This window comes from Myxine glutinosa, chromosome 7 (assembly GCF_964187855.1).
Source record: "Myxine glutinosa chromosome 7, kmMyxGlut1.1, whole genome shotgun sequence".
Taxonomy (NCBI): Eukaryota; Metazoa; Chordata; class Myxini; order Myxiniformes; family Myxinidae; genus Myxine; species Myxine glutinosa.
Window position 1 is genome coordinate 33,609,737 of NC_136267.1, and position 24,587 is coordinate 33,634,323.

Sequence of the window (24,587 nt, forward strand, 5' to 3'; positions counted from 1 at the left end):
ACAAAGTATATAATAATTAATACTAATAATATTAACAACAATAATAAGAGTAACATCATTTGGCAATAATAATAACGAACGTACAATCCTCCCAGCCCTGCCAAAGCTCATGATTCGTAAAATTTAGCAGAAATGCGTACATAATATATAGACAGTCCTGAAGACATTCATTACATCGGCAGAGGGATAGACCGGCTCTTAAATGACTGGTAACCATGGTGACAATAATTTTAAAATGACGGAATAACACGATAACACAATAATTATAATGGAAAATATACGGAAACAAATGACGAGCACTCATCATCAATGGGTTAACGAACATACTCGACATTAAATTCCATTTTTTTTTTTGTTTGTTTTTGTATACAGAGTCGAGGCTCGTGAAAGAGCTAACATTTATCAAACAAACAAACAAGCAAACAAAGTATATAAAAAGGGGAGTGGTCGACAAGATGGGGAGAGAAGGGGAGGAGGCACACAAACACAACATTTGAGAGCAGGGACATCGGGAGATGTGTGGGAGGGAGAGGGATTGGGGGGAGGCAGGATAGGTATAAAACGAAAGGACACCAAGAACTTCCAGGAAAGAAGTTGGTATTTCAAAAAAGTGGATTTGGGGTGAAATTCGACTTCAATTCGACTATTAGAACCGACAGCCAACAGAATCCTTCATTGTGAAGTCATCAATGGGCGTGACTGCATGAGTGTGTGACGTCACAGAGCGACAGTTATTTATCGCATTTGAAACATTGCTTCAAGATGGCGAGGACGTGTTTCTTTCTCGTTGCTTTGATTTGTTGTTTCATGCTCTACTTCAACCTCGGTTACCTGCTAGGACTTCAACAGGTGAGCCTTAAACGAGTGAGAAGATTTACGTGTACGTTTTACCTGGTTTAAAGGTGCGGTTTGAAAACCTTCCATGTGGATGGTAAAATGTGCAAGTGCTCGTTTCCACCTCGCTGGAGCTGAGTTTTTCGAACCGACTTCGTCGTGTGTGTGTGTGTGTGTGTGTGTGTGTGTGTGTGTGTGTGTGTGTGTGTGTGTGTGTGTGTGTGTGTGTGTGTGTGTGTGTGTGTGTGTGTGTGTGTGTGTGTGTGTGTGTCCGATTTCACCACCAATTGGTCCAAATAAGTTTTCCTGATCCAAAATGTTTTTTGCTTCCATCTCTCTCATATAGAAGCTGCCAGGATATTTCGGATACATCTCCGAGAGTCTGGTAAACCTCGTTACGTTTCAGGTATGACGTCAAACAACACTCCATCAATATGTGACAAATTTTCCGTGTAAGCAACAGTACACAAGTGTTTTATAAGAGGAGGTAAAATTCAAAGAGCAGAGATAAAGGACACCAGCAGGAACCTTACAAACAGGTAGGGAAGTGGGAAAGGCAGGTGAGTCGGCTGTGGAATAACTTTGTATCTCCTGAGTCGATATCTCTTCCACCGCACACTTCCACAACATAATAACATTGTCCAGACAGAGCTTATGACGTGGTGTTTTAAAACCTTGTGGTCTCCACACATCATTCGCCACAAACATAAACAATCTCGTCAAGTACAATCGTCCCAATGTTGTTCTTCTGAGTGACCACATGTGCATCAGAAAGAGCTGATGGACAATTTGTATCGAGCTCTGAGTTTACATCGTACACATTTCCGGGTGGTACTTTCCCTTCGACAGTAAAACACAATTCAGGAAATTCACTTTGACTGATACAAGATGTTTTGTTTATCTCTGTCTGTCGTACAGGAGCCTCCAGGTCTTTCTGACCATCTTTGGGAAAGATTCTTCAACTATGTTCCCTTCTTGAAGATAAGATGGTTTCGAGAGGGGGGGGGGGCATTGGGATTCCCATGTTTGTATGAGATTATAACCGTGTGTAGCTTTTCTTGGTTACTTGATGCAGCTTTCTTCGCTGGAAGAGCATGGGACTTGATTTATTTGATAATCCTAGCCACCTGGGGTAATTGGTTAGGTGAGAGCGGATTGGTTATACCCTCCAATTGTGGGTGAGAGACGTGATTGCGTCTTGTTATTTATTTGCATGTTCACTGGGATTAGCAGTGCAGATGGTACATCAAGATATTTTGTTTGTGTCTGTCCTCCAGAAACCTCAAAGTTTTTCTGACCATCCCTTGAAAAGACTCTTCAACCTTGTTCCTTTCTTGAAGGTAAGATGGCATGGATGACTCCAGGTACGTGATATAAAATACCATATTGGGATGAAGGTTAAAATTTATATATAACATTAAACCGGTAAACCAGTTCAGTTGCAGTTTGTAATAAAACACAGAACCACCGCTGCCTGATACAGTACCAGCTGCTACACCGCTAACTGTAGCAACAATCAGCCTAGACGCCTTCAGAAGGCTTTTATTTGGCAAATCAGGAGCCCACCTCTTGAGGAAATGGATCAATCCAGGGACATATTTCTGGCTCACTGGTTGTCATCAGCATGGAGTGGATACCCCTTGGGCTGAGGAGATTGGCTGGTAGACCATCCTGTGGTGTGTGTGCACGTCTGTGTGCATGAGTGCATCTGTGTGCGCTTGTTATGTGAGAGAGTACAACTTTGACTCGAGGACTTAAACTCGAAGAAGAAGATGAGTGAAAACCTATCCTTTTTGACATTGTTGCTCTTTCTATTCTAACGCAGCCCCGGAAAACAAACTGGATATCAAAACTCTCTCAGGGTAAGTCATTATGTTCCATTATGTTCATTTTCATCTTTGTTCTATTTGCCATACATGATGAGATTGCAGATTGAATCGAATTCACACGCATTGAACAGAACACCACAAATGTAAGTATGTTTATTCACTTCTTTTTTTTGTATACAAGATCGAGGCTCGTGAAAGAGCTTACACTTGAACAAGCATGTGGTAAGATGAACCGATTGGAGCAGAAGAAGAGCAGCAGACATTTGCAGTGAAGTTCGTCATAACCAAGTCTCGAAGAGAAGATACTCCATTGACTGAGATCCGGGTCGGGAAATTGACAGATTGTGCCAGTCCCCGTTGGTCGCAGAAGTCCTTTGTTGAAGAGCCATGACTAGTGAGAGAGGTACCCACACCCAGCCAACTGGCATGGTGACAGTTGAAATCACCACATATGAGGAAGAGACGGTTGGGATGAGTGGATAGAAGTTGGTCCATGTTGTCAGACAGCGAGATGTAGATGGAGTCATCACTGTTTGGTGGACGGTACAACACACACATGAAAAAAAGGTGGGAGCGAAGGGGATGCCGTAGCCAGAGGTACTCCTGGGGGTGAGATGGAGAGAGGGCAGTGCAGGGCGAGTGAGGAAGAGAGTTTTTGATAAAGATAGCAACCACACCACCAAGACAAGGCTCAGGTCTATCATACCGGAGGAGGGAGTAACCAGGGAGAGATATTAAGGAATCAGAGACATCTTCAAGGAGGAAAGTTTCTGTTAAGCAGATCAAGTCTGGTTTGTCAGAAGCAACCTGAATGGAGAGATCAATCAAGTTTGAGCGAAGGCCCCAGATGTTTGAGGTCCATACCGTTAATGAAGAGGAAGGGGGAGCATCGGATACAGGACAGGGGAGGGGGGGGGGGGGTCGGGTAAGATGTGGAAGAGGAGGAGGAGGTAGGGAGAGCTGTTGAAGGTGTGTCAGAGATTTCAGAATAGTTTGGAGGAAGGGAAGGATGAGGAGGACAAGGGGTTTGATGGTGATTGGGTGAGGCACAGCAAGGTGTTGTTTGAGGGGGGGGGGGCAGAGAGAGGAAGAAGGTTGGAGGAGATGGAGGTTGACAGTTGGAAGGGAGAGGAAGCAGGGAGGACGCTTTGAGGAGGAGGGGGGAGAAGGGAGAATTGGAGAAAAAAAAGTCGGGTGGGGAGATTTGAAGGGGAGAGGGGAGTTTTTAAGGAGAGGGGTGAAGGTGTAATTTAGGAGGAGCGAGGTGAGGGGGGAGTTTGGGAGGGGATGGTGAGGGGGGAGTTTAGGAGAGGAGGGGTGAGGGGGATGTTTAGGAGGGGAGGGGCGAGGGTGGAGTTTATGAGGGGAGGGATGAGTTTGGATTTTAGAAAGTGTTGGACAATTATAAATGGAAAACGAACATTTATTGCAAAATTAGTTTCTTGTGATTTTCAAGTCAGAGATCCTTTTGAAAACGTTGGAAGAACGAACGAACACGAACAAAGAAGGAAATAAATAATGTATATATATGTATTTTTTTAATTAAGATTTTAAACAAAGGGTAAGATGTTCGGGGGAAGTATGGGGTGAAAAGAAGACTCGGAAAAACTGTGAGAGAACGAAAATAAATGGACCACAATCGACCGCTGAGAGAAGACAACAAGGCCTCAAGGCAGTAAACTTGAAAGACCAGGCCTCAAAATCGCGGCAGGAAATAACCGACGATTTTATACAGGTGTGCATGATTTACACCAAGATCTTCCTAGAGACACACAGTAGGTACACACACCGTGACATAAAAATACAGTTTTGACAAAAATACAAACGGGAACAATTACTTAACTTTGATAGCATGGAGAGCGTGGAGATCTTCGAAAAAACACAACTTCGCCTGCAAAACCGGAAGCGGAAGTTCCCTTCTTCAGGCAAATTTCAGGTAAATTACCTTTTCTTCAGGTAAAACTTCGGGTAAATTACCTTGTCTAGTTTTGATCATTTATAACTTATCTCCTATTATTTGAAGCACAATGAAACCAAGAAACCACTTTCTCTGGGTTAATCTGCTGGTGGTCTTTATCTGAACTCCTCGCTCATGTTGCCAAGGAAGATAGGTGTTCAGGTCCCTCGTGCGATGGAATTGTTCATTGTCTACCAATGTCTTTGTAATTCACATTCAAGTACACAGATGTTTATATCAATATCCTTGTCCCCTAATTGATGTATGTATCTTTGAATCAATGAAAGTTGAAATAAGCCTTTTAACACTCTCTTTGCTCTTGTTTACAGGACTAACATCTTCCTGGAGCGAGTACTTCAACCGAGCCGCCACTCAACACTGGCAGATGGGAATGATGATGAATTACCAAAAATTTATTACACTTGTCGTGTTCCTCAGCCTCATCATCGAGGTATAAAAGTGATATAAGCTCATGGGCTTTGGTTAACAATCTCGTTGACAGACCATTTCAGAGTTTATTTTGGGTGAAAAAGTTCAAGTGATAAAATGCAGTCCCAAACGGAATTACACCTCAGATTGAACAAGTGATGCTAAACAGCAGGAGGTCATATACCCAAGGATCCATCGCTACTTGGTGGAGGAGTAGACCGTGGGGTTTGTGATTAGTCTCAGTCAAGATTGAGAAATGTCAGGTTTTAAATTTTAAAATATCCCAAAACAACAACCCAACAAAAATATGCCAAGACACAAGGTCCTCTCTTAATGTGTATTGTTTGCTGCTCTTTGTGTTACAGATCATAAATGGCTTCCAGAATCACCGACATCGCAACAAATGCTGTAAGTTCAAGCTTCTGGAATTGAGATTGGGGACATTTTACGAAAGTACACTAATAATAAAATTAAATTAACTTGAGGAATTGCCACTCCATCTGGTAATGATTTTGTTAACTCATTCACAGCCTGCACGGGAAAAAACTACACGAAGAGCAGAAGCACCGGGAGACGGAATGATGGGATCCCGGAAGTGGATGCTCTTATGGTGATCATGGAATCACAGCAGCATCACACATCGCGACCACCAGCTCTTCAGAATCAGACGGCCATGCTACAGAGAGGTGATGGTTTATCCACAGTGATGCAGAGCGGCTTCAGATCATATGGCATCAGATCAGAGGCCCGAGAGAATGTGTCTCTTGTGTCTCATGGAATGGAGAATGGAAATTTAGAGTTTTGTACAATCCTCAATTTGATGTCCATTTGGTTCACGACAAACAATCAGCAAGTGATCATCACTGTTCATGCATCCCGACATGTAAACACCCGATGGTGTATGATTGAATCGGATTCAGTCAGAATCGGAATACCCAACCAACTAGGAATACCTGTACAGTGTGAACTTGGCCAGTCAGCCTGTAAGAATGCACTGGGATCACCTGGATCAACTAAATACATCCTGACATCTAAAAGTTCCTCCCCAGTCCTTGAGCAACAGGGATGGTCTGATATTACTCACCATCTGGTATCACTAGTATCAGATAATGTAACTGAACAAGGCAACACTCATTTTGCAATAAATGTTCGTTTTCCACTAACCGTCCAACACTTTCTACAATCCAAACTCCACCCTCCCCTCCCAATTTCCCCTCTCCTCCAAACTCACCCCTCCCCTCCTAATCTCCAAACTCACCCCTCCCCTCCCAATCTCCCCCATATCTGAACTTAGTGATATTCTGTCCATTGATCTTTTTCTGTCACAATATCTGTTTCATGTTCATTTTTCCTCTTCTTTCCAGGATCTTCTCTCTGTCATGGTGAAGATGATGAGAGTTCTTCCGGTGATGAGAGTACTTCCGGTGATGAGACTACTTCCATTGATGGTAGTTATTGCAGACCTGATCTTGGAGAGTACGAGGTACAGCAGGTGGTGGTAAGCAAGACATTCAATTTCCTTTTTGTGCCTCTGTTACCGAAGTCGCCGGAGGCATTATGTTTTCAGGTTGTCCGTCCGTCCGTCCGTGATAGGTTTTCATTACCGCGATAACTTGAGAACTGCTGAAGGGATCTTAGTCAAACTTGGTGCAGGTATGTATAATGAGGTAAAGATTAACTGATTAGATTTTGGGGTCACGAGGTGAAAGGTCAGAGGTCATGTTTGGTAAAATCCTGTTACCGCAATAACTTGTGAACCAGTGATGTGATCTGCCCAAAGTTGATACAAGGATGTATTATGATGCTGAGATTAAATTATTTGATTTTGGCGTCAAGAGGTTAAAGGGTCAAAAGGTATCTGTGATAGGTCTACAACTTGAGAATGACTGAAGCGATCTAATTCAAACTTGGCACAGGTATGTATAATGATGTAAAGATGAACTGATTAGATTTTCTGGTCAAGAGGTCAAAGGTCACAGGTCATGTTAAGTAAAAAATTATGTTGCTGCGCCAACTCCTGAACCAGTAATGGGATTTTGAACACACTTGGTGTTAGTGTTTATGATACAAACATGAACTGATTGGATTGTGGCATCAACAAATTAAAGTTCAGAGGTCACGCCAGGTAAAAATGTGATAACTTGAGAACAGCTGATGGGATTTAAATCAAACTTGGTGCAGGTATTATAATGATGTAAACATGAACTGATTACATTTTGGGGGGAAGAGGTCAGAGGTCCTGTTTCGGAAAAAATCTTTTGCTGTTCTAACTTGTGAACCGGCATTGGGATTTTGCCCAAACCTGGTACAAGTATATATTATGATGCAAAGATGAACTTCTTATATTTTGGCATCAAATGTGAGAATTGAGGTGATTTGGTGATTTTAGTGAGGTCAGAGGTCATGTCAGGTAAAATGTGATAACTTGAGAACAGCTGATGGGATTTAAATCAAACTTGGTGCAGGTATTATTATGATGTAAACATGAACTGATTCAATTTGGGGTGAAGAGGTCAGAGGTGCTGTTTCGGAAAATATCTGTTGGTGTTCTAACTTGTGAACCGGCAATGGGATTTTGCCCAAACTTGGTACAAGTATATATTATGATGCAAAGATGAACTTCTTATATTTTGGCATCAAATGTGAGAATTGAGGTGATTTTGTGATTTTAGTGAGGTCAGAGGTCATTGTCAGGTAAAATGTGATTCTTGAGATCTTCTGAATGGATTTAAATCAAACTTGGTACAAGTTTCAAGTTCACAAACGTACAGTCGTTCTGTCGACGATTTTGCGATTTCCCAATTTTGTACTTTGTGATGTATTATGGTGTTTCTATCAGTCTTGTAAGTTCTGAAAACGTTCGAGAATAAAAGTTCAGTCTTATCAAGTGATGTACGTGTGAGTTGAGGCGACGCAAGTCGGGTGGTGCTATAATTACGTGATGACATAATTGGTGGTATTACTCCATTTATTTATTATTCCAATTATTTCTTCCTTTTTAGTTCCCATGAGATATCTTAGTCGTTGATGTGAGCTGTCTAGCCTGGGTTTGAATCCCAACCCAGCTATAAACTGTCATTCCGGTGTTTCATAGGCCCTGTGATTCATCAATGTGTGTGTCGTCCTTCGGATGGACGTTAAACTGGTCATCCGTATGCCGGAATTAGTTGGTGGACATTAAAGATCCCACGATGTACTTCACAAAGAGGAGGCAAACTATCGCTGGCAACCTGAACACATTTCAAATTCCTGCCCCAACTTCGTACGCTGAGCTGGAGTGGTGACCTGACCAGCATTGTGGCCAAATATCTGCTCTGCCTAGACTAGGAGTTTCAATAAAAGGAAGAAGAGGAGATGCAAGGAGTAAAGGAAGAAGAGAATCAGGGAAAGGAAGAAAAAGATGCATTGCTAGCGAAACGAGAGGTGCAGAAGGGACAGAAAAAGGAACACCAATTAGAGCTGGAATCCACTAATTACCACTAATTACCAACCAATTATAATTATCGTTGCTTGTATGTGTGAATTATTATCTTCATTATGCTATTTCTGTCTCTTCGTGAGCGCAATGTTTCGACCACACAGGTCGAGGTTCTTTCAGAACGCTTGATCATGCAAGATGATCAATTCGATGAGATCACCGTGAAAAACAACAAACTTTCGGCGGATCTCAAAAAAGTTTCCAGCACCTTGTCGGAAGTGGAACTTCAGCTCGAGGAGCAGCAACAACAACATGAGGAACAGCAACAGAAGAACGTTGAGAGCTGCCAAAAGGTAAATAACCGTTATCAAACATGTGGGACTACAGATGGCCAAGGTGGTGAACATCATGCTCACCTGCACATGTTCTGATGAGTTTTAACACCTTGCACGGTTCATGCTGCTCTTGAGACTTTCACAAATGGAAGACTGTTGATTGAGATTTGTGAAACTAGTCCACCTGCTAACTACAGCAGAGCCAGGAAGGGTCATTCCTCTTTGGGGTATTTCGATTACAGTCGATCTATGGTCGGGTCTCAAGAACATTGGGTGTGTGTTCATTTACCAAGCTTCTTGTGGAGAGATCGTCAAGTGGTTTAAGCATTTGAGCAAGCACTCCATTCAAAACCGTGAAGGAACGGCTGGCTTGGCAAGCGCGAGCTAGCTGCTTGGTAAAGGAGCACAGCCCGAGCTTGTCCCTTTCAGTTTCGCGTTAAACAGAAGGAGCTTGTTTCAAAAGTTCACTACGAAAAACGCCACGTTAGCGCCAGGAAAGGCCATGTTATTAACCCAACATTTGTGGGTTATTTAGAGTACAGTAGATCTTCGCTCAGTTCTGTAAGTAAACCTTACTTCACGGATGTTGGGATTCCTCCAAATTTCTTAATTTAGTGTTTTAAAGAGCATTAGCGACTGTTTAAAAAGTTAATCACACGTGTTTGTAGTTCATAATAGCCGGCGAAGCCGGTGTTGTCAATAAACGCGTACGTATTATGTCGAAAACCTGATTATGCCTTGGCTTGAGAATTCCGAAGCGCAATGGAGGCCGCCATCTTGCGGATGCGGAAGTATGCATAACAAATTGAAAACGTTCAATAGGAATTTCTTTCACCCGTCATTGTTTGATTCACAATCTTATGCATCTCTAATTTATTATTAAAATACTTTAAGACCAACCTCGGCCCACACGGGCCTGGTTATCTTCAACGAAACGCGTCACCAAACACCGGACCCAATGAGAGTCGAGCATTTGAAAAAATATTTCTAAAACCAAATCACGCACTGGAGGCCGCCATTGACCGGATGCGGAAGTTTGCATAAACCAATTGCGAAAAAGTTCAATAGGAGTTTGTTTCACCCGTCTTTCTTTGATTCACCATCTCATGAACCTCTAATTTGTAATTAAAATACGTTAAGACCAACCTCGTTATCTTCACCGAAAATCGTCACCAAACACCAAAACCAATGAGATTCGAGCATTTGAAAAAGAAAAATTTCAAAGCTTATTACGTGTTTCGGAGGGTGAAATCGGCATCCAATATTCTAAAATTGACGAAGAATTATATTTTAGAAATCTCGTGGTCGTCGGGGATAGTTTTTCACCGCCAGAAATATGGTATAAGCGGTTTACATATTTAGTTTAGAAATACGGATAGTTTTTCACGGCCAGAAATACGGTATAAGCGTTTACATATTTAGTTTAGAAATACGGATAGTTTGTCACGGCCGGAAATATCCGAAGTTGAGACGGAATTCACCGAATTCATCACTGCAAGCTAACTTCTTCTGGTGGAGGAAGCCGCAGTGCCCGGAGAGAACCAGTCCTGACAGCGACTGAAGTTAGAAGACTACACACATACTGTGAAAACGTATGTTAAGCCCAGTTAAAATTTCTTAAAATAGGCCTTAAGCTAGCACATCGTATAGTTACTTCCTTAAGCTTCTTGTGACATTTATTGTATGCAGGTATTGGGGAGGACTGTCTGCTCTTCTCTTTTACCAAGTCATACCAGGTACGGTACCTACACCGACCTACTATCAACTACCTAACCTACTGATGCCATAGTGATGGGTAAAATAGTGGCAAGAGGCTTTGGCTTCGCCAGCTCATTGCGGCTTTGCAGTCGGTACTAGTATTTTTACTTCCAGTAGAAGCTGTTGATCACACAGAAACGCCATTATAGCAATAAGATATTTATACACGTTATCACTGCAGGAAAAACACCTTGGGGAAGTCGGACATTATTAGTATGAATATTATTTTGTATTAGCATCAATAATATGCGATTATCATTAATTTTGTTATTAAAAGCGTCTTTGGAAAAACGCCACGATAAATCTTCTTTGGAAAAACGCCACGATAAAGCTAATTTAACATTTATATACACCTCAACGTTCAACCCCATTGACGGCAATGGCGGGGAAACTCGCCCAGGGGGAGAAAACCCCCTTGGGGAGCGGGGCAAATGAATGTGCTACAACCTTCATTGTGCAACCCTTCGTCATCCTGTCAGGTTTGGTTGAGATTGGTCTTGGATAAGTAACGACAGAATGTGTTGGCGTCAAAAATTCATCAGATCAGACACGAAATGGCGTATTTAGTGTGATTCCATGTGAACTTTGCACTGAAACCAGAATTGATCCCACTTTAGACTTGAGAAGACACCTCCATAAAGTATTGATTATGTGTAGATCAGAAAACAGTAACTTTAACTGTTGATTACACTGTCATGTACCACACAGGTCGAGGTTCTTTCACAACGCTTGATCATGCAAGATGATCAATTCGATGAGATCACCGTGAAAAACAACGAACTTTCGGCGGATCTCACGAAAGTTTCCAGCACCTTGTCGGAAGTGGAACTTCAGCTCGAGGAGCAGCAACAACAACATGAGGAGCAGCAACAGAAGAACGTTGAGAGCTGCCAACAGGTAAAGAACCGTTATCCAACATGTTGGATTACAGATGGCCAAGGTGGTGAACATCATGCTCACCTGCACATGTTCTGATGAGTTTTAACACCTTGTAGGATTCATGCTCCTCATGAGACTTTCACAAGTGGAAGACTGTTGATTGAAAGTAGAACAGAAAACAAACTTTCCTGTCAATGACACCATCATGTTTCTGTCGCACAGGTCGACCTGCTACCTGAGCTGTTGAAAGCAAATGAGCATAAACACCATGGGCTCGCTGTCCAATTTGAAGGACTTTCAGGGCATCAATCACACCTGAGCAGCAGGTTTGCTGCATTGGAACAGCAGCAGCAAGAACAGCGAGAGAGGCAGGAGCACCAGGATGTTGATTACCATCAACAGGTGAGCAACCGTTATCAAACAATGTGGGACTTGCTCTGCAATGTGTAACTGGTGAACACAAAAGAGCAGATACCAAAGAGTTGAAGATAATGTTTCCCTTGATGTGTCTTATGTGTTTTAATCACTTGCAGGTGACGCAGCTGGAGACGGATTTGGAGGATCGAGACAACCGCTGGAGAGACGTGGCCGTTAAAAACCACAACGCCATGAAAGCGATGTACGAGCTGTTCAAGTGGATGGAGAAATTGAAAGAGAAGGAACAGGTGTGCCGAAAGAACCAGCAGCAGGTGTATCGATCACAGCCAAATAAGGTACCGCAGCACAATCTCAAGAAGCCAACACAAATACTACAGTTAACCCATGAAGTGCTCCATTTACTGCTCGTTCGGCCATAAATGCTTTTTGTTAACGGCTTTTCTCCACCAATTAGAAGCAAGATTTCCATAAGTTACCTGGGAATTACACATTGTAAGAAAAGTCATGATTCGTTCTTTTGGTTGACGTCAGTTTAAACTCATTTACCGGAGGATAGTGGCCCAACGCTCTTTATGGGTTGACAATGCTTATGGGTTGACAATGTTTATGATAACAGTTTATGGGGTAACTTTAAAGGTTAAAAACAACATTGTTGGGCAGTCATCAAAACACGGAAACCAACTCGCATTTCTGAACATTCGAATCATTTTCCAATCCGGTTTTACTTTGGAACACGATATTTACTGGTGAAGAACTCGTCCTCAGGTTCGGGTTAATTCCGTCGAAAATGGCGTATTTTAGTCTAACTTGTAATATCGACTTTCACCACCAGGAGGCGCGACACGATAAACATTTACATAGAGAGAATTGGTGTACACGTCCACCCTGAACCCTGGGGACTGAATTGTTTTTACCCTCTAAAACTTTCCTGTGCACACCCTTCATACAACCAAAAGTTTTCAACTCATTCTGTCCAGTGGTTCAGGAGTGCATGGATGTCAAACAAACACACAAACAAGTACAGATACATTCAAAGTACACCGACCCAATGCCAAATAATTAAATATCCTACAGCGCGGCATGTCCGGGTGCCTATGGCGCCCGACAATACCGCAGTGCAGCTCATAGAGACTGCATTGGGAGGGAGAGGTGTACGCTAATTGATTGATTAATTGTATAATTAAAATCAATAAAAGATTATCACAAAATATTTTCTTAATAAATTGGCTAATAGCATAACTAAACCACTAGTGCTTCATCCAAAGATGTTTCTTTTAGAAATGTAATTAAATATGTCATCAATAAAAAATTAAATAATTGATTGATTAATCAATAAATAATTAATCGATTAAATGATTAATCAATAAATCAAATATATCCTTGATAGCCACATCACTTGGTCGCTGTCATGTCCAAATATTAGCTACCCAGCTCAAAAGGTGCCTGAGATATTGGCCAAATGAGAAAGAAAATAAATAAATGATTAATAATGAAAATAAATAAATAATAATCATTAAAAAATTAAATTATCAATCATTTCGGTCATAGAACACATAAACCACCATCATTTCATCAGAATCTGTAACTGAAAAAATAAAAATTTTGGTCATTAATCGAATAATTAAATAATTAATCGATTAATTGATTAATTAATAAATCAAAAATAGCCTTTGCAGCAAAATCACTTGGTCACTCATGTCCAAATATTAGCTTCTGAGCTCAAAAGGTACCTGAGATATTGGCAAAATGAGAAAGAAAATAAATAAATGATTAATAATGAAAATAAATGAATAAAAATCATTAAAAAATTAAATTATTAATCAATTCGGTCATAGAACACATAAACCACCACCATTTCATCAGAATTTGAAACTTAAAAAAAAAATTTTTGGTCATTAATCGAATAATTAAATAATTAATCGATTAATTGATTAATTGATTGACAAGAAAGAAAGACAAGTACAGATACATTCAAAGTACACCGCCCCCATGCCAAATAATTAAATATCCTACAGCGCGGCATTGCCGGGGCGCCTTTGGCGCCCGACAATACCGCAGTGCACCTCATCGAGGCTGCATTGGGAGGGAGAGGTGTACGCTAATTGATTGATTAATTGTAGAATTAAAATCAATAAAAGATTATCACAAATTATTTTCTTAATCAATTGGCTAATAGCATAACTAAAACATAACCTTCCGCTTTTGCCAAGGTAACCACTCGTGCTTCATCCGAAGATGTATCTTTTAGAAATTTAATTAAATAAGTCATGAATAAAAAATTAAATAATTAATTGATTCACCAATAAATAATTAATCGATTAAATGATTAATCAATAAATCAAAAATATCCTTGATAGCCACATCACTTGGTCACTGTCATGTCCAAATATTAGCTTCCCAGCTCAAAAGGTGCCTGAGATATTGGCCAAATGAGAAAGAAAATAAATAAATGATTAATAATGCAAATAAATAAATAATAATCATTTAAAAATTGCACTATCAATCAATTCGGTCACAGAACACATAAACCACCACCATTTCATCAGAATCTGTAACTGGGAAAAAAAAAAAAATTGTCATTAATCAAATAATTAATCCATTAATTGATTAATTGATTAATTAATAATTTATTAATCAATAAATCAAAAATATCCTTGATAGCCACATCACTTGGTCACTCATGTCCAAATATTAGTTTTGAGCTCAAAAGGTGCCTGAGATATTGGCCAAATGAGAAAGAAGATAAATAAATGATTAATAATGAAAATAAATAAATAATAATCATAAAAAATTAAATTATAAATCAATTCGGTCAGAGAACAAATAAACCACCACCATTTCATCAGAATCTGTAACTTTAAAAAAAAAATTTTTTTTGTCATGAATCAAATAATTAAATAATTAAAGAATTAATAAATTAATAAATAAATAATAATAATAAACAAATTAAATTATTAATCAATTCGGTCAGAGAACACATAAACCACCACCATTTCATCAGAATATGTAACTTATAAAAAAAAAATTTTTTAGTCATTAATCGAATAATTAAATAATTAACCGATTAATTGATTGATTAATTAATAAATCAAAAATAGCCTTTGCAGCCAATTCACCTGGTCATTGGCATGTCCAAATATCAGCTTCCTAACTCAAAAGGTGCCTGAGTTAATGGTCAGAAGAGAAAGGAAATTTAATTAATTAAATAAGTACTTAATTAATCGCTAATAATTAAATAACTCCTCAATTAATTGATTAATCAAAAAACAAAAAAATAATATTTTTGACAACGGACTTGCTCACTACTGTGCCGAAATTTCAGCTTCCTAGCTCAAAGGATGGCTGAGATATCGTCCGGACCAGTGTTTCCCAACCGTTTTCTGATCGAGTACCACTTGGAGGTCCCGTACCGTCGCCTCGTACCACCTGGTTTCAGAAAAACCCAATCCGCGTACCACCTGGTTCCAGAAAAATCAATTCGATAAGATATCAGGCTTATTTCAATTTAATGCGAGGGCTGCATCTGTTTCTTCTCCACCAGCTGGTCGATGCGGGGCATAACTTTGCTCACAGCACATCGGAAATGAAATATATCAGAAATCAGAAATAAAAAAATTATCAGGCCAAATCATTTTTTTTTAAAGGTTGTCGCGAACCACCTGGAAGGCCCTCGCGTACCACTAGTGGTACGTGTACCACAGGTTGGGAAACACTGGTCCGGACAAACAAACAAGAAAGAAAACAAGAAAACAACCAGAGTGAAAACTGAGTACTCCCTTTCAGCGTTCGTCACTGCCGAGCTCCCTTCGGTGCCCAGCAATGACGATTTGCAATGCCTGGAGATGGCATAGGAAAGGAGCGGTGTTCAACAACCAAGAAAACAAACAACCAGAGTGAAAACTGAGTACTCCCTTTCAGCGTGCGTCACTGCCGAGCTCCCTTCGGTGCCCAGCAATGACGATTTGCAATGCCTGGAGATGGCATAGGAAAGGTGCGGTGTTCAACAACCAAGAAAACAAACAACCAGAGTGAAAACTGAGTACTCCCTTTCAGCGTGCGTCACTGCCGAGCCCCCTTCGGTGCCCGGCAATGACGTTTTGCAATGCCTGGAGATGGCATAAGAAAGGTGCGGTGTACAACAAACTATAACTGCACTCAGTAGAGACATACCTCCGCAAGGTGAACAGGTCACATTTTGTATCCCAGAGTAGACCAGAAAATCACAATACAGAATCACATTTAATCAAAATCATCCGTCCACAACTTTTTGACAAATCCGGCTTTGTAGCATTTTTGGCCCAATCTCCCGATGGTGAAGAATCGCTTAAAAATTATAGTAGCCGGATCCGGAGCTTCACCAAAATCTAATAATTTCGTCCTGCTCACGTCTCTGACAAATTTCGTCCGCATCCATCCACAAATTTTTGAGATATCTTGTTCACAAATGGACAGACGGACAGACAAACTGACAAACGGACAGACAGACAGACAGACAGACAGGGGTGAAAATATAATCTCCATCCACCTTTGGTGGCGGAGGTAACAAACACACAAACAGACAAACAAATAAACAAACAATCAAACAAACACACAAACAAACAAACACACAAACAGACAACCACACAAACAAACAGACAAACACAAACAAACAAACAAACACACAAATGGACAAACACACAAACAAACACACAAACAAACACACTAACAAACAAACACACAAACAGACAAACACACAAACAAACACCAAACACAGAAATAAACACACAAACAGACAAACAAATAAACAAACAGACAAACACACAAACAAACACCAAACACACAAACAAACAAACACACAAACAAACACACAAACAAACAAACACACAAACAGACAAACAAACACACAAACAGACAAACAAACACACAAACAGACAAACACACAAACAAAGACTTCTCCAGTGATAAATTGGATGATTGCTATTATTATGATGATTATGATGATTATTATGATTATTATTATTAATATTATCATTTTTGGAGCAGGTGTGGTGTTCACTTTACAGTATTGTCAATTTCATGTTCTTCTGCTGCTGTTTTATTTGAAAAACTCTTCATTTGTTTCCACAGGGTGCTCGCGTTGTTAAGCACGTCGTCCCAAGTGGTCTGGACCTAAAAACTTCCAACAATACCTGGAGGTCCAGCACGAAAACAGGGATGACTAGTTGTGATCAAGTGAGTTTGGTGTGTTCTATTTGAGAGGATGCTCATTTGTGTCGATTTCACGTTAAAACATCAAACTTTCCTTTCTTCTCTCATTTATTATGATGATTATTATGATTATTATTATTAATATTATCATTTTTGGAGCAGGTGCGGTGTCCACTTTACAGTATTGTCAATTTCATGTTTTTCTGCTGCTGTTTTATTTGAAAAACTCTTCATTTGTTTCCACAGGGTGCTCGCGTTGTTAAGTACGTCATCCCAAGTGGTCTGGACCTCAAAACTTCCAACAATGCCTGGAGGCCCAGCATGAAAACAGGGATGACAAGTTGTGATCAAGTGAGTTTGGTGTGTTCTATTTGAGAGGATGCTCATTTGTGTCGATTTCACGTTAAAACATCAAACTTTCCTTTCTTCTCTCATTTATTATTTTGACACCTCACCAATGACACCTCCTTTGTTTTATTCCCATTTCCTTCCCCAAGGATGTATGTCGACAGTTTCGAGTTCTCCTCAACAAAATGACACCAGAAAATTTTGGCCGCCTCATAAATCAGATGAAGAGGGTCAATATCACCAAAGAAGAAGATCTTGAGGACATTGTACAGCTTGTCCTGGACAAGGCGATAAAGGAATCCAAATTTTCTGAGGTGTACGCACACGTGTGTCACCACCTTGCAAAGGTGAGTTAAGTTAACCACTACCACAACTCATGAGAGGAAGAACACCATACCAACAGACATCATTTTCTGAAACTTGTGAAATATCTGCTCTGCGCCCCTCCTATCACCTCCTACCACCTCCTACTACCCCCTCCTACCACCACCCCCTCCTACCACCCACTCCTAACACCCACTCCTAACACCACCGCCTACCATCTCCTACCACCCCCATCTTACCACCACCTCCTACCATCCCGTCCTACCACCTTCTCCTACCACCTCCTCCTACCACCTACTCCTACCACCCCCTCTTACCATTGCCCTCCTACCATTTTCTCCGACCACCGCCTCCTTCCACCTCCTACCACCCCCTCTTACCATCTCCTCATACCACCTCCTACCACCCCCTACCACACCCTCCTTCCCCACTCCCCTTTTCACAAACTGATACACAGTGTGCATTACTCTCATTTCCTTGGTGATATTTCCTCCCAAACTTGTTTACCCTCCATTGCAGGCCTCACTGCACTCCTTCCCTTCTTTTTTTCACTCCCTCTATTACAGGCCTCACTGCACTCCTTCCCTTCTTTTTTTCACTTTTGATTTTCTCAATTTATCTCCCTTGACCCACACCTGTTTAGAAAGTATTTAATAAACAGGTACCCCCTTTTCTTCAACAACATCCACCATTCTTTCATGTTTTCATAGATTGAGGTACAAGGAAGAGATAAACCTGGAAAGGTCCTCAACTTCCACACGCTCCTCATTGAAAGCTGCAAGAATGAGTTGAGAATGGGGAATGATGGGAACTCCAGCTCGGATGATGACGCATCCAAAGAGAAAGGTCGACAGCGCGCGCTGGGCCACGTGGTCTTCATCGGGGAGCTTTTCAACGCACAGGTATTGGACGAATCATTTATCACCAACACAGGTAAGGGATTGCTCCAGGATGGGAATGAGCAATCTCTCGAGTGCTTCTGTCGTCTCATTGGAATTGCTGGAAAGGTCATCGACTCGACGCAAGCCAAAATGGTAATGAACCTTCACTTTGGAGTTTCCATAAACACCTTTACTCTTCAACTTCCCCTCTAAAATCATCCTTCTTGCTCATCTTCGTTTTGCTCACCGAGCACCATGTTTTTCTGTCTTCACAGATGGATGAGTATTTCACCTTTTTGGACAAATTAATGAAGGAGCGGAAAATTGTGCCACGCATCCGTTTCATGCTCCAGGATCTGGTAGATCTTCGTATGGTAAGTCACACCTATCGTCCTCAGGTGTGCCAATTCACAATGAATACCTGTCTCAAGCCGTCTACCGTCCCGGTTCCTCGAGCTCGGTCATGCTGATCTTTAGACTCCCTGCCCTCTTTTCAGTGAATTCCCAGACGGTCTTCACTGTTTTGTTTTAAAATGTTTAAACTTCCTTCTTCCGCGTTGTTTACTCTCTTCTATTACAATTCAGTCTTCTTCTTCTTTTCAAAAGGCTGTTTTCAAATCGCTCTTTAAATCATTCCCTTTATAAAAGTTTAACCTCTTACAGTTTTTCCCTTCTCAAAACTCTAAACTCACCTTCATTCCACCCTTCCTCCAACGTTTTCAAATGTATCTGACTTGAAAATCCCGAGAACCCCAGTTTGTTTGCAGTTGATGTTCGTATTTCATTAATCGTTACTTTTGTACATCTTCAGTGCCAAACCCTTCCCTGTCTGTTTCCTCCTCTCCTGGTACTCGCCCCGATCCTACCAACCCTATCTCTTACCAGCATCCCACTCCATACCCCCATTCCATCACTACCTGCCCGCTACCATTCCCTTTCAAAACTCCCCCCACACCCCTTCCCTTCAAAACTCCCCCATAAACTCTCCCCTTTAAATACCCCCCCCCCCACACCCCTTCCCTTCTAATCTCCCCCCTCAACCCTCCCCTTCAAATGTCATCACGCCAGCTGGTTGGGTGTGGGTTCCTCTCTCACAAGCCATGGCATCTCAGCAAAGGACTTCTGTGACTCACTGGGACTGACACAATCTGTAAATTTCCCGACCCGGATCTCAGTCAATGGAGTATCTTCTCTTCTAGACTTGGTTATGACAAACTTCCCTGCAAATGTCTGCTGCTCTTCTTCTGCTCCAATCGGTTATTCTGATCATGTGCTTGTTAAAGTGAACATCTCTCTGGCCATTCTCAGAGAGCCTCCTCAGCGCCGACGAGTCTGGCATTTCACTCAGGCCGACTGGCACGGTCTGCAAGCAGCCATCAATCACCTGGACTGGTCTCCCATCTCTACTGCCTCTGACATCAATTCTTCCTGGGAATTCTTCCAAAGCAAACTGCTCTCTCTCATGCACAGATTTATCCCATCTCGTCTTCAGTTGTCTTACCCTTCCTCCCATCCATGGTACACTGAATCTTGTGTTGAGGCAGTTGCCCTGAAACAACTTGCCTTTGCCTCTTCGAAGGCTAATCCAACTGAAGGCAATTTCAGTTCCTTCCACCAAGCTCGGAACAAGTGTGTGTCTACCCTCAGGAGTGCCAGGAAGCACTATCTCTCCACACTCAAGAATGAACTCTCAAACCTGTCTCCTTCATCCAAATCCTGGTGGCGTCTGGTCAAATCCGTTTCTGGTGTTTGTCATTCTGTCGCCCAAGCTCTTGGGTCTCACTATCTGCCATGATCTTTCTTGGGAAGACCACATTTCCAAGCTGGCCTCCAAAGCCAGTCGCCGACTGGGCATCCTCCGTCGTGCGAAGTCCTTCCTTGGCACACCTGAGCTTCTCACCACATACAAGGCTTTCATCCGCAGCTCAATGGAATACTGATCTCCCCTCTGAGCCGGTGCTCCTGCCTCACACCTAGCTAGGCTTCACGCTGTTGAAACGAAAGCTTTCAGCATCATTGGAATCTCCTGCGATGAATCTCCTTACCTCAAATGGTTACACAGTTGACACCGCACGTGACAAAGTCAAATGCCTCAACTCTGTGTTTGCTTCAAAATCTTATGTCCCAAACCCATCTCTCTCTGTTCCCACCTTACCCAGTCATACCCAGCTGCTCCTGTGCTCTGTGTCCTTCTCTCCCGACAAGGTGGAGAAGTTTTTTCAAACCTCGACTCTGATTCTGCAACTGGACCAGACGACATCAGCCCACGGGTCCTAAGATCCTGCTCTGCCGCTCTATCTCACCCTCTCTCTATTCTCTTCACCCTCTCTCTATTCTCTTCACCCTCTCTTTTGCTCAAGGTCATCTGCCATCTGCTTGGAAATCAGCCAACATTACCGCTTTACACAAAAAGGTGCAAAAACAGATCCTTGCAACTACAGACCAATCAGCCTGCTCCCAATTATCAGCTCATGGAATCCAATATTGCTTCTGATATCAAATCCTTCCTCTTCACTAATGGCTTGATCTCTGATCATCAATTTGGATTCAGACCAGGTCACTCCACTCTGGACATGCTGCTTCTGCCGTCTCAGCAATGGATGGAGGTCCTCAATGCCAAACAGGAAATCAGAGCTGTCCCCCTTGACATATCACATGCCTTCGATACGGTCTGGCACCCAGCTCTGCTCACCAATCTCCCATCCTATGGTATCCATGGAAACCTCCACTCATGGCTTGCGGACTTCCTCTCCGGTCGTAGTCAACGTGTGGCCCTGAATGGGTTTCTCTCATCTCCCCTTCCTGTTCAGGCTGGAGATCCCCAAGGCAGTGTTCTGGGCCCTGTGCTTTTTCTGGTCTTCATCAATGATCTCTCTGACTCTCTTGAAAATCCTCTCTATCTCTTTGCTGATGACTCCACTCTCTGCCGCTCCATTCCTCATCCCTCAGATCGGCAGTCTGCAGCATCCTCACTCTCTGCAGACCTGGACAAAATCACAGACTGGTCAAACAAGTGGAACATGTCTTTCAATCCTGACAAATCTCACACTCTTACTATGTCTCTCCGAAAAGACAGACTGGACGACCCTCCCATCTACTTTCTCAACAATCCTCTCCAATAAGTTCTGTCGCCCAAGCTCTTGGGTCTCACTATCTGCCATGATCTTTCTTGGGAAGACCACATTTCCAAGCTGGCCTCCAAAGCCAGTCGCCGACTGGGCATCCTCCGTCGTGCGAAGTCCTTCCTTGGCACACCTGAGCTTCTCACCACATACAAGGCTTTCATCCGCAGCTCAATGGAATACTGATCTCCCCTCTGAGCCGGTGCTCCTGCCTCACACCTAGCTAGGCTTCACGCTGTTGAAACGAAAGCTTTCAGCATCATTGGAATCTCCTGCGATGAAGTTAACTCCGAGGGCCTTTCACTTACTCACTGCAGGCAGGTTGGTGGTCTTTCTGTCTTTTACCGACTCCTCTCCGGCCTTGCTCCCCCAGCTCTGTCTGTGCTCTGAACCCCAAATATTCCTATAGGTCGCACAAGATCTGCCTGCAACCCTCTTATGGTTAAATTGCCAAAATCTAGGCTCTCTGCTCACCTTCACTCTTTCATTCCTCTTTTCTCCCGCATCTGCAACAAACTCCTTCACTCTCTTCAATCCCACTTCTACCTCCACGTCTTCAAAACAGCTGTTCACCACCATCTCTTGTGTTCCCACATCCAAAACATTGATCTTTTTAACCCCCGTTAATCCATGCCAAGCCCACCTCTTGAAATTCCGTTTTCTTTCCTGAAATCCCCTGTAGCGTCCATCTTGTTTATACCGTGTACCCCGCCACAGCCCTCTCCCTTCCACAGATCTCCCAATGTGCATGTTCTCTACTGTTGTTGTGCTTCCCTCTCTCCCCCTCTTGTCTCCTGCTCCCGTTATTATATGTTTTTATACGAGTGTGTGTTGGCGCTTATACGAGCCTTGACTTTGTTTGAAAATAAAATAAATAACAAACCACCTGCATCCATAACCACAGGTATGCTCTTCCCTTCCTTAGTATAATTGGATTCCACGCCGAAAGGTCGAGCGACCAAACTACCTCCAAACGATACGTGAGGAAGCTCGTGCAGAACAACAGCGATGAAGGAGATCACACCACCACTGAAGTTACCATGTGCTGCTCTTTTATGACACAGCACATGGCACACACACACACACACACACACATACACACACACACACGTACACGTCACACATGCATACACATACACACACGCATATATATATATGCACATTTTTTACACACACACACACACACATATACACATACACACACACACACACACACACACACACATATGTACACCTACACACATCCCACATGTATATACATATTTAAAGTGTACGTGCCCTTCCCCTCTCCCCCCTCCATCCCCCTGCGCCCCCACCTCCCCCGTCCCTCCCTCCTCCCCCGTCCCTCCCTCCTCCCTCCCCCACCCGGCAACGCCGTGTACTTCTGCTTGTAACTAATAAAATTAAAACGAAGAAATATCTCTGTAATTTCCTGAAACTCGGTGAAATTCGATGAAATTCGCTCGGTGAATTCACTCTGTTTATCGGTGAAATTTTTCCTTTGGGCGGTGTATAATCGCCCGAACGAAATATCAATCAGCAATTTCCCATCTGATAATTTATTTATTTTACATATGTGAATTACACGTCCATGCACACGTAAAATGGAGTTTGTTTTTGCACACGTGAAATGAACACGTGAACCTTTACTTCCGGATAATAATGCTGAATGAAATAAGAACGGAGATCCCAGAGTAGACCTTCCCGTCGTTTGATATGGACTCTTCTCTTCTCGGAAGTTCTTCTGCCTCTTCCGTTATCCAGCAGAAGAGGCGGTTAGAAGAGGAAGAGGCGGAAGAGAAGAGGTTATACTTACGCAGCAAAACTTGCAAGTGAAAACACAATCTGGATATTTGCATCAACTTGTGATGTCCTGTCATCTTTGTCTAATTATTCCATCATGAGCGCGAGTAATACATGTTTGGCCGCCATCTTGCTTCTCTGCTGCCTGTTCGGCGCAAAGCAATCTTCCGGAAGAGGCTTCTGTCTTCGGAAGAGACCAAATCGCACGCGCTTCAGAAAATCACAATACAGAATCACATTTAATCAAAATCATCAGTCCACAACTTTTTGAGATATCCTGCTATGTCGTTCTTGGCCCAATCTCCCGATGGTGAAGAATCACTTTAAAAATTCTAGGAGCCGAATCCGGATCTTGATGCAACATAGATTCAAACTATTGGGAACACAGCCTTAATTACACACATACTAATGAGATATCTATAGAGATCCTAAGGTGTGCTACGTGTTGCTCGTGGCCTAACTAGGGTGCGACCTTTGACCTTTACACCAAAAATGGGATTATTTACAGGGGATTATTTATAAGGGAATATTACAGATATTTACAAAGTGGAGGGTTCTAAAAACCACAACACTGCACCCTCATTACCTCCAGGGCCGTCCCGGCCCGAAAGAACTTTAACTTAGTGTGACACTCAAGTGTGGTAACCCTCTACTATTAACTTCACCCTGAGTGCGACATTTTTAAAACCATTAAGTATGTCCCGCCTGCTGCGTTGCATTCTATCGAACAGATTCACGCCCACAGGATAACCGAATCACGGAATTAATTTCAAAACTAAACATGGACGGTGGGGAGCATTATTTACAAAGACACGATTTGGTATTTACAAACGTGAACCCAGGACCTGTCTTTTGGGAAACAAAAAGAAGATGTTTTGAAAAGAGGAAAGCATACACTGCACTGCACCGATACCACCAGCACCAATAAGCACCATAGAACAAAAAGCACCAAAACACCAATATGCACAAAAAGCACCAAAAGCACCATCCGGTGCACAGTCATACATTGCAATAAACGAAGCCTTGCGACGTCTCCTCTGCTGGGCCGCTGGTTCTGGATGACTTCTTTGCTTGTGGCCTATTTGGTAATAATTTAAAAAGGCAC

General features: G+C 42.2%; 2 protein-coding genes across 3 annotated transcripts; both read left to right on the top strand.

Moving 5' to 3' along the window:
- Positions 1-807: 807 nt before the first annotated feature.
- LOC144893048 (uncharacterized) lies at positions 808-17,379 on the top strand. Its single transcript, XM_078782661.1, has 14 exons — positions 808-849; positions 1,181-1,240; positions 2,112-2,174; positions 2,660-2,696; positions 4,950-5,071; positions 5,415-5,457; positions 5,580-5,735; positions 6,414-6,547; positions 8,632-8,820; positions 11,269-11,457; positions 11,662-11,841; positions 11,973-12,152; positions 16,924-17,028; positions 17,251-17,379. The coding sequence occupies exons 1-14, from the start codon at positions 808-810 to the stop codon at positions 17,377-17,379; spliced, it is 1,629 nt and encodes a 542-aa protein (XP_078638787.1).
- Positions 17,380-17,507: 128 nt separating this feature from the next.
- On the top strand, positions 17,508-22,964 carry LOC144892792 (eukaryotic translation initiation factor 4 gamma 3-like). 2 transcript variants are annotated; one of them, XM_078781121.1, is made up of 4 exons: positions 17,508-17,699; positions 18,387-18,710; positions 18,833-18,931; positions 22,605-22,964. In XM_078781121.1, the coding sequence occupies exons 1-4, from the start codon at positions 17,538-17,540 to the stop codon at positions 22,689-22,691; spliced, it is 672 nt and encodes a 223-aa protein (XP_078637247.1). In that variant the 5' UTR covers positions 17,508-17,537; the 3' UTR covers positions 22,692-22,964. The 2 variants fall into 2 exon arrangements, with proteins under 2 accessions (XP_078637247.1, XP_078637246.1); XM_078781120.1 differs by lacking the exon at positions 22,605-22,964 and having other exon boundaries at positions 18,833-19,232.
- Positions 22,965-24,587: the final 1,623 nt, after the last annotated feature.

Coding starts and splice junctions, on each gene's coding strand:
- LOC144893048 (XM_078782661.1), top strand. CDS start 808: ATGCTCTACTTCAACCTCGGTTACCTGCTAGGACTTCAACAG. Junction 6,548..8,631: donor ACGAGGTACAGCAGGTGGTG/GTAAGCAAGACA, acceptor TCGACCACACAG/GTCGAGGTTCTTTCAGAACG. Junction 11,458..11,661: donor ACGTTGAGAGCTGCCAACAG/GTAAAGAACCGT, acceptor TCTGTCGCACAG/GTCGACCTGCTACCTGAGCT.
- LOC144892792 (XM_078781120.1), top strand. CDS start 17,538: ATGACACCAGAAAATTTTGGCCGCCTCATAAATCAGATGAAGAGGGTC. Junction 17,700..18,386: donor TGTGTCACCACCTTGCAAAG/GTGAGTTAAGTT, acceptor ATGTTTTCATAG/ATTGAGGTACAAGGAAGAGA. Junction 18,711..18,832: donor ACTCGACGCAAGCCAAAATG/GTAATGAACCTT, acceptor CTGTCTTCACAG/ATGGATGAGTATTTCACCTT.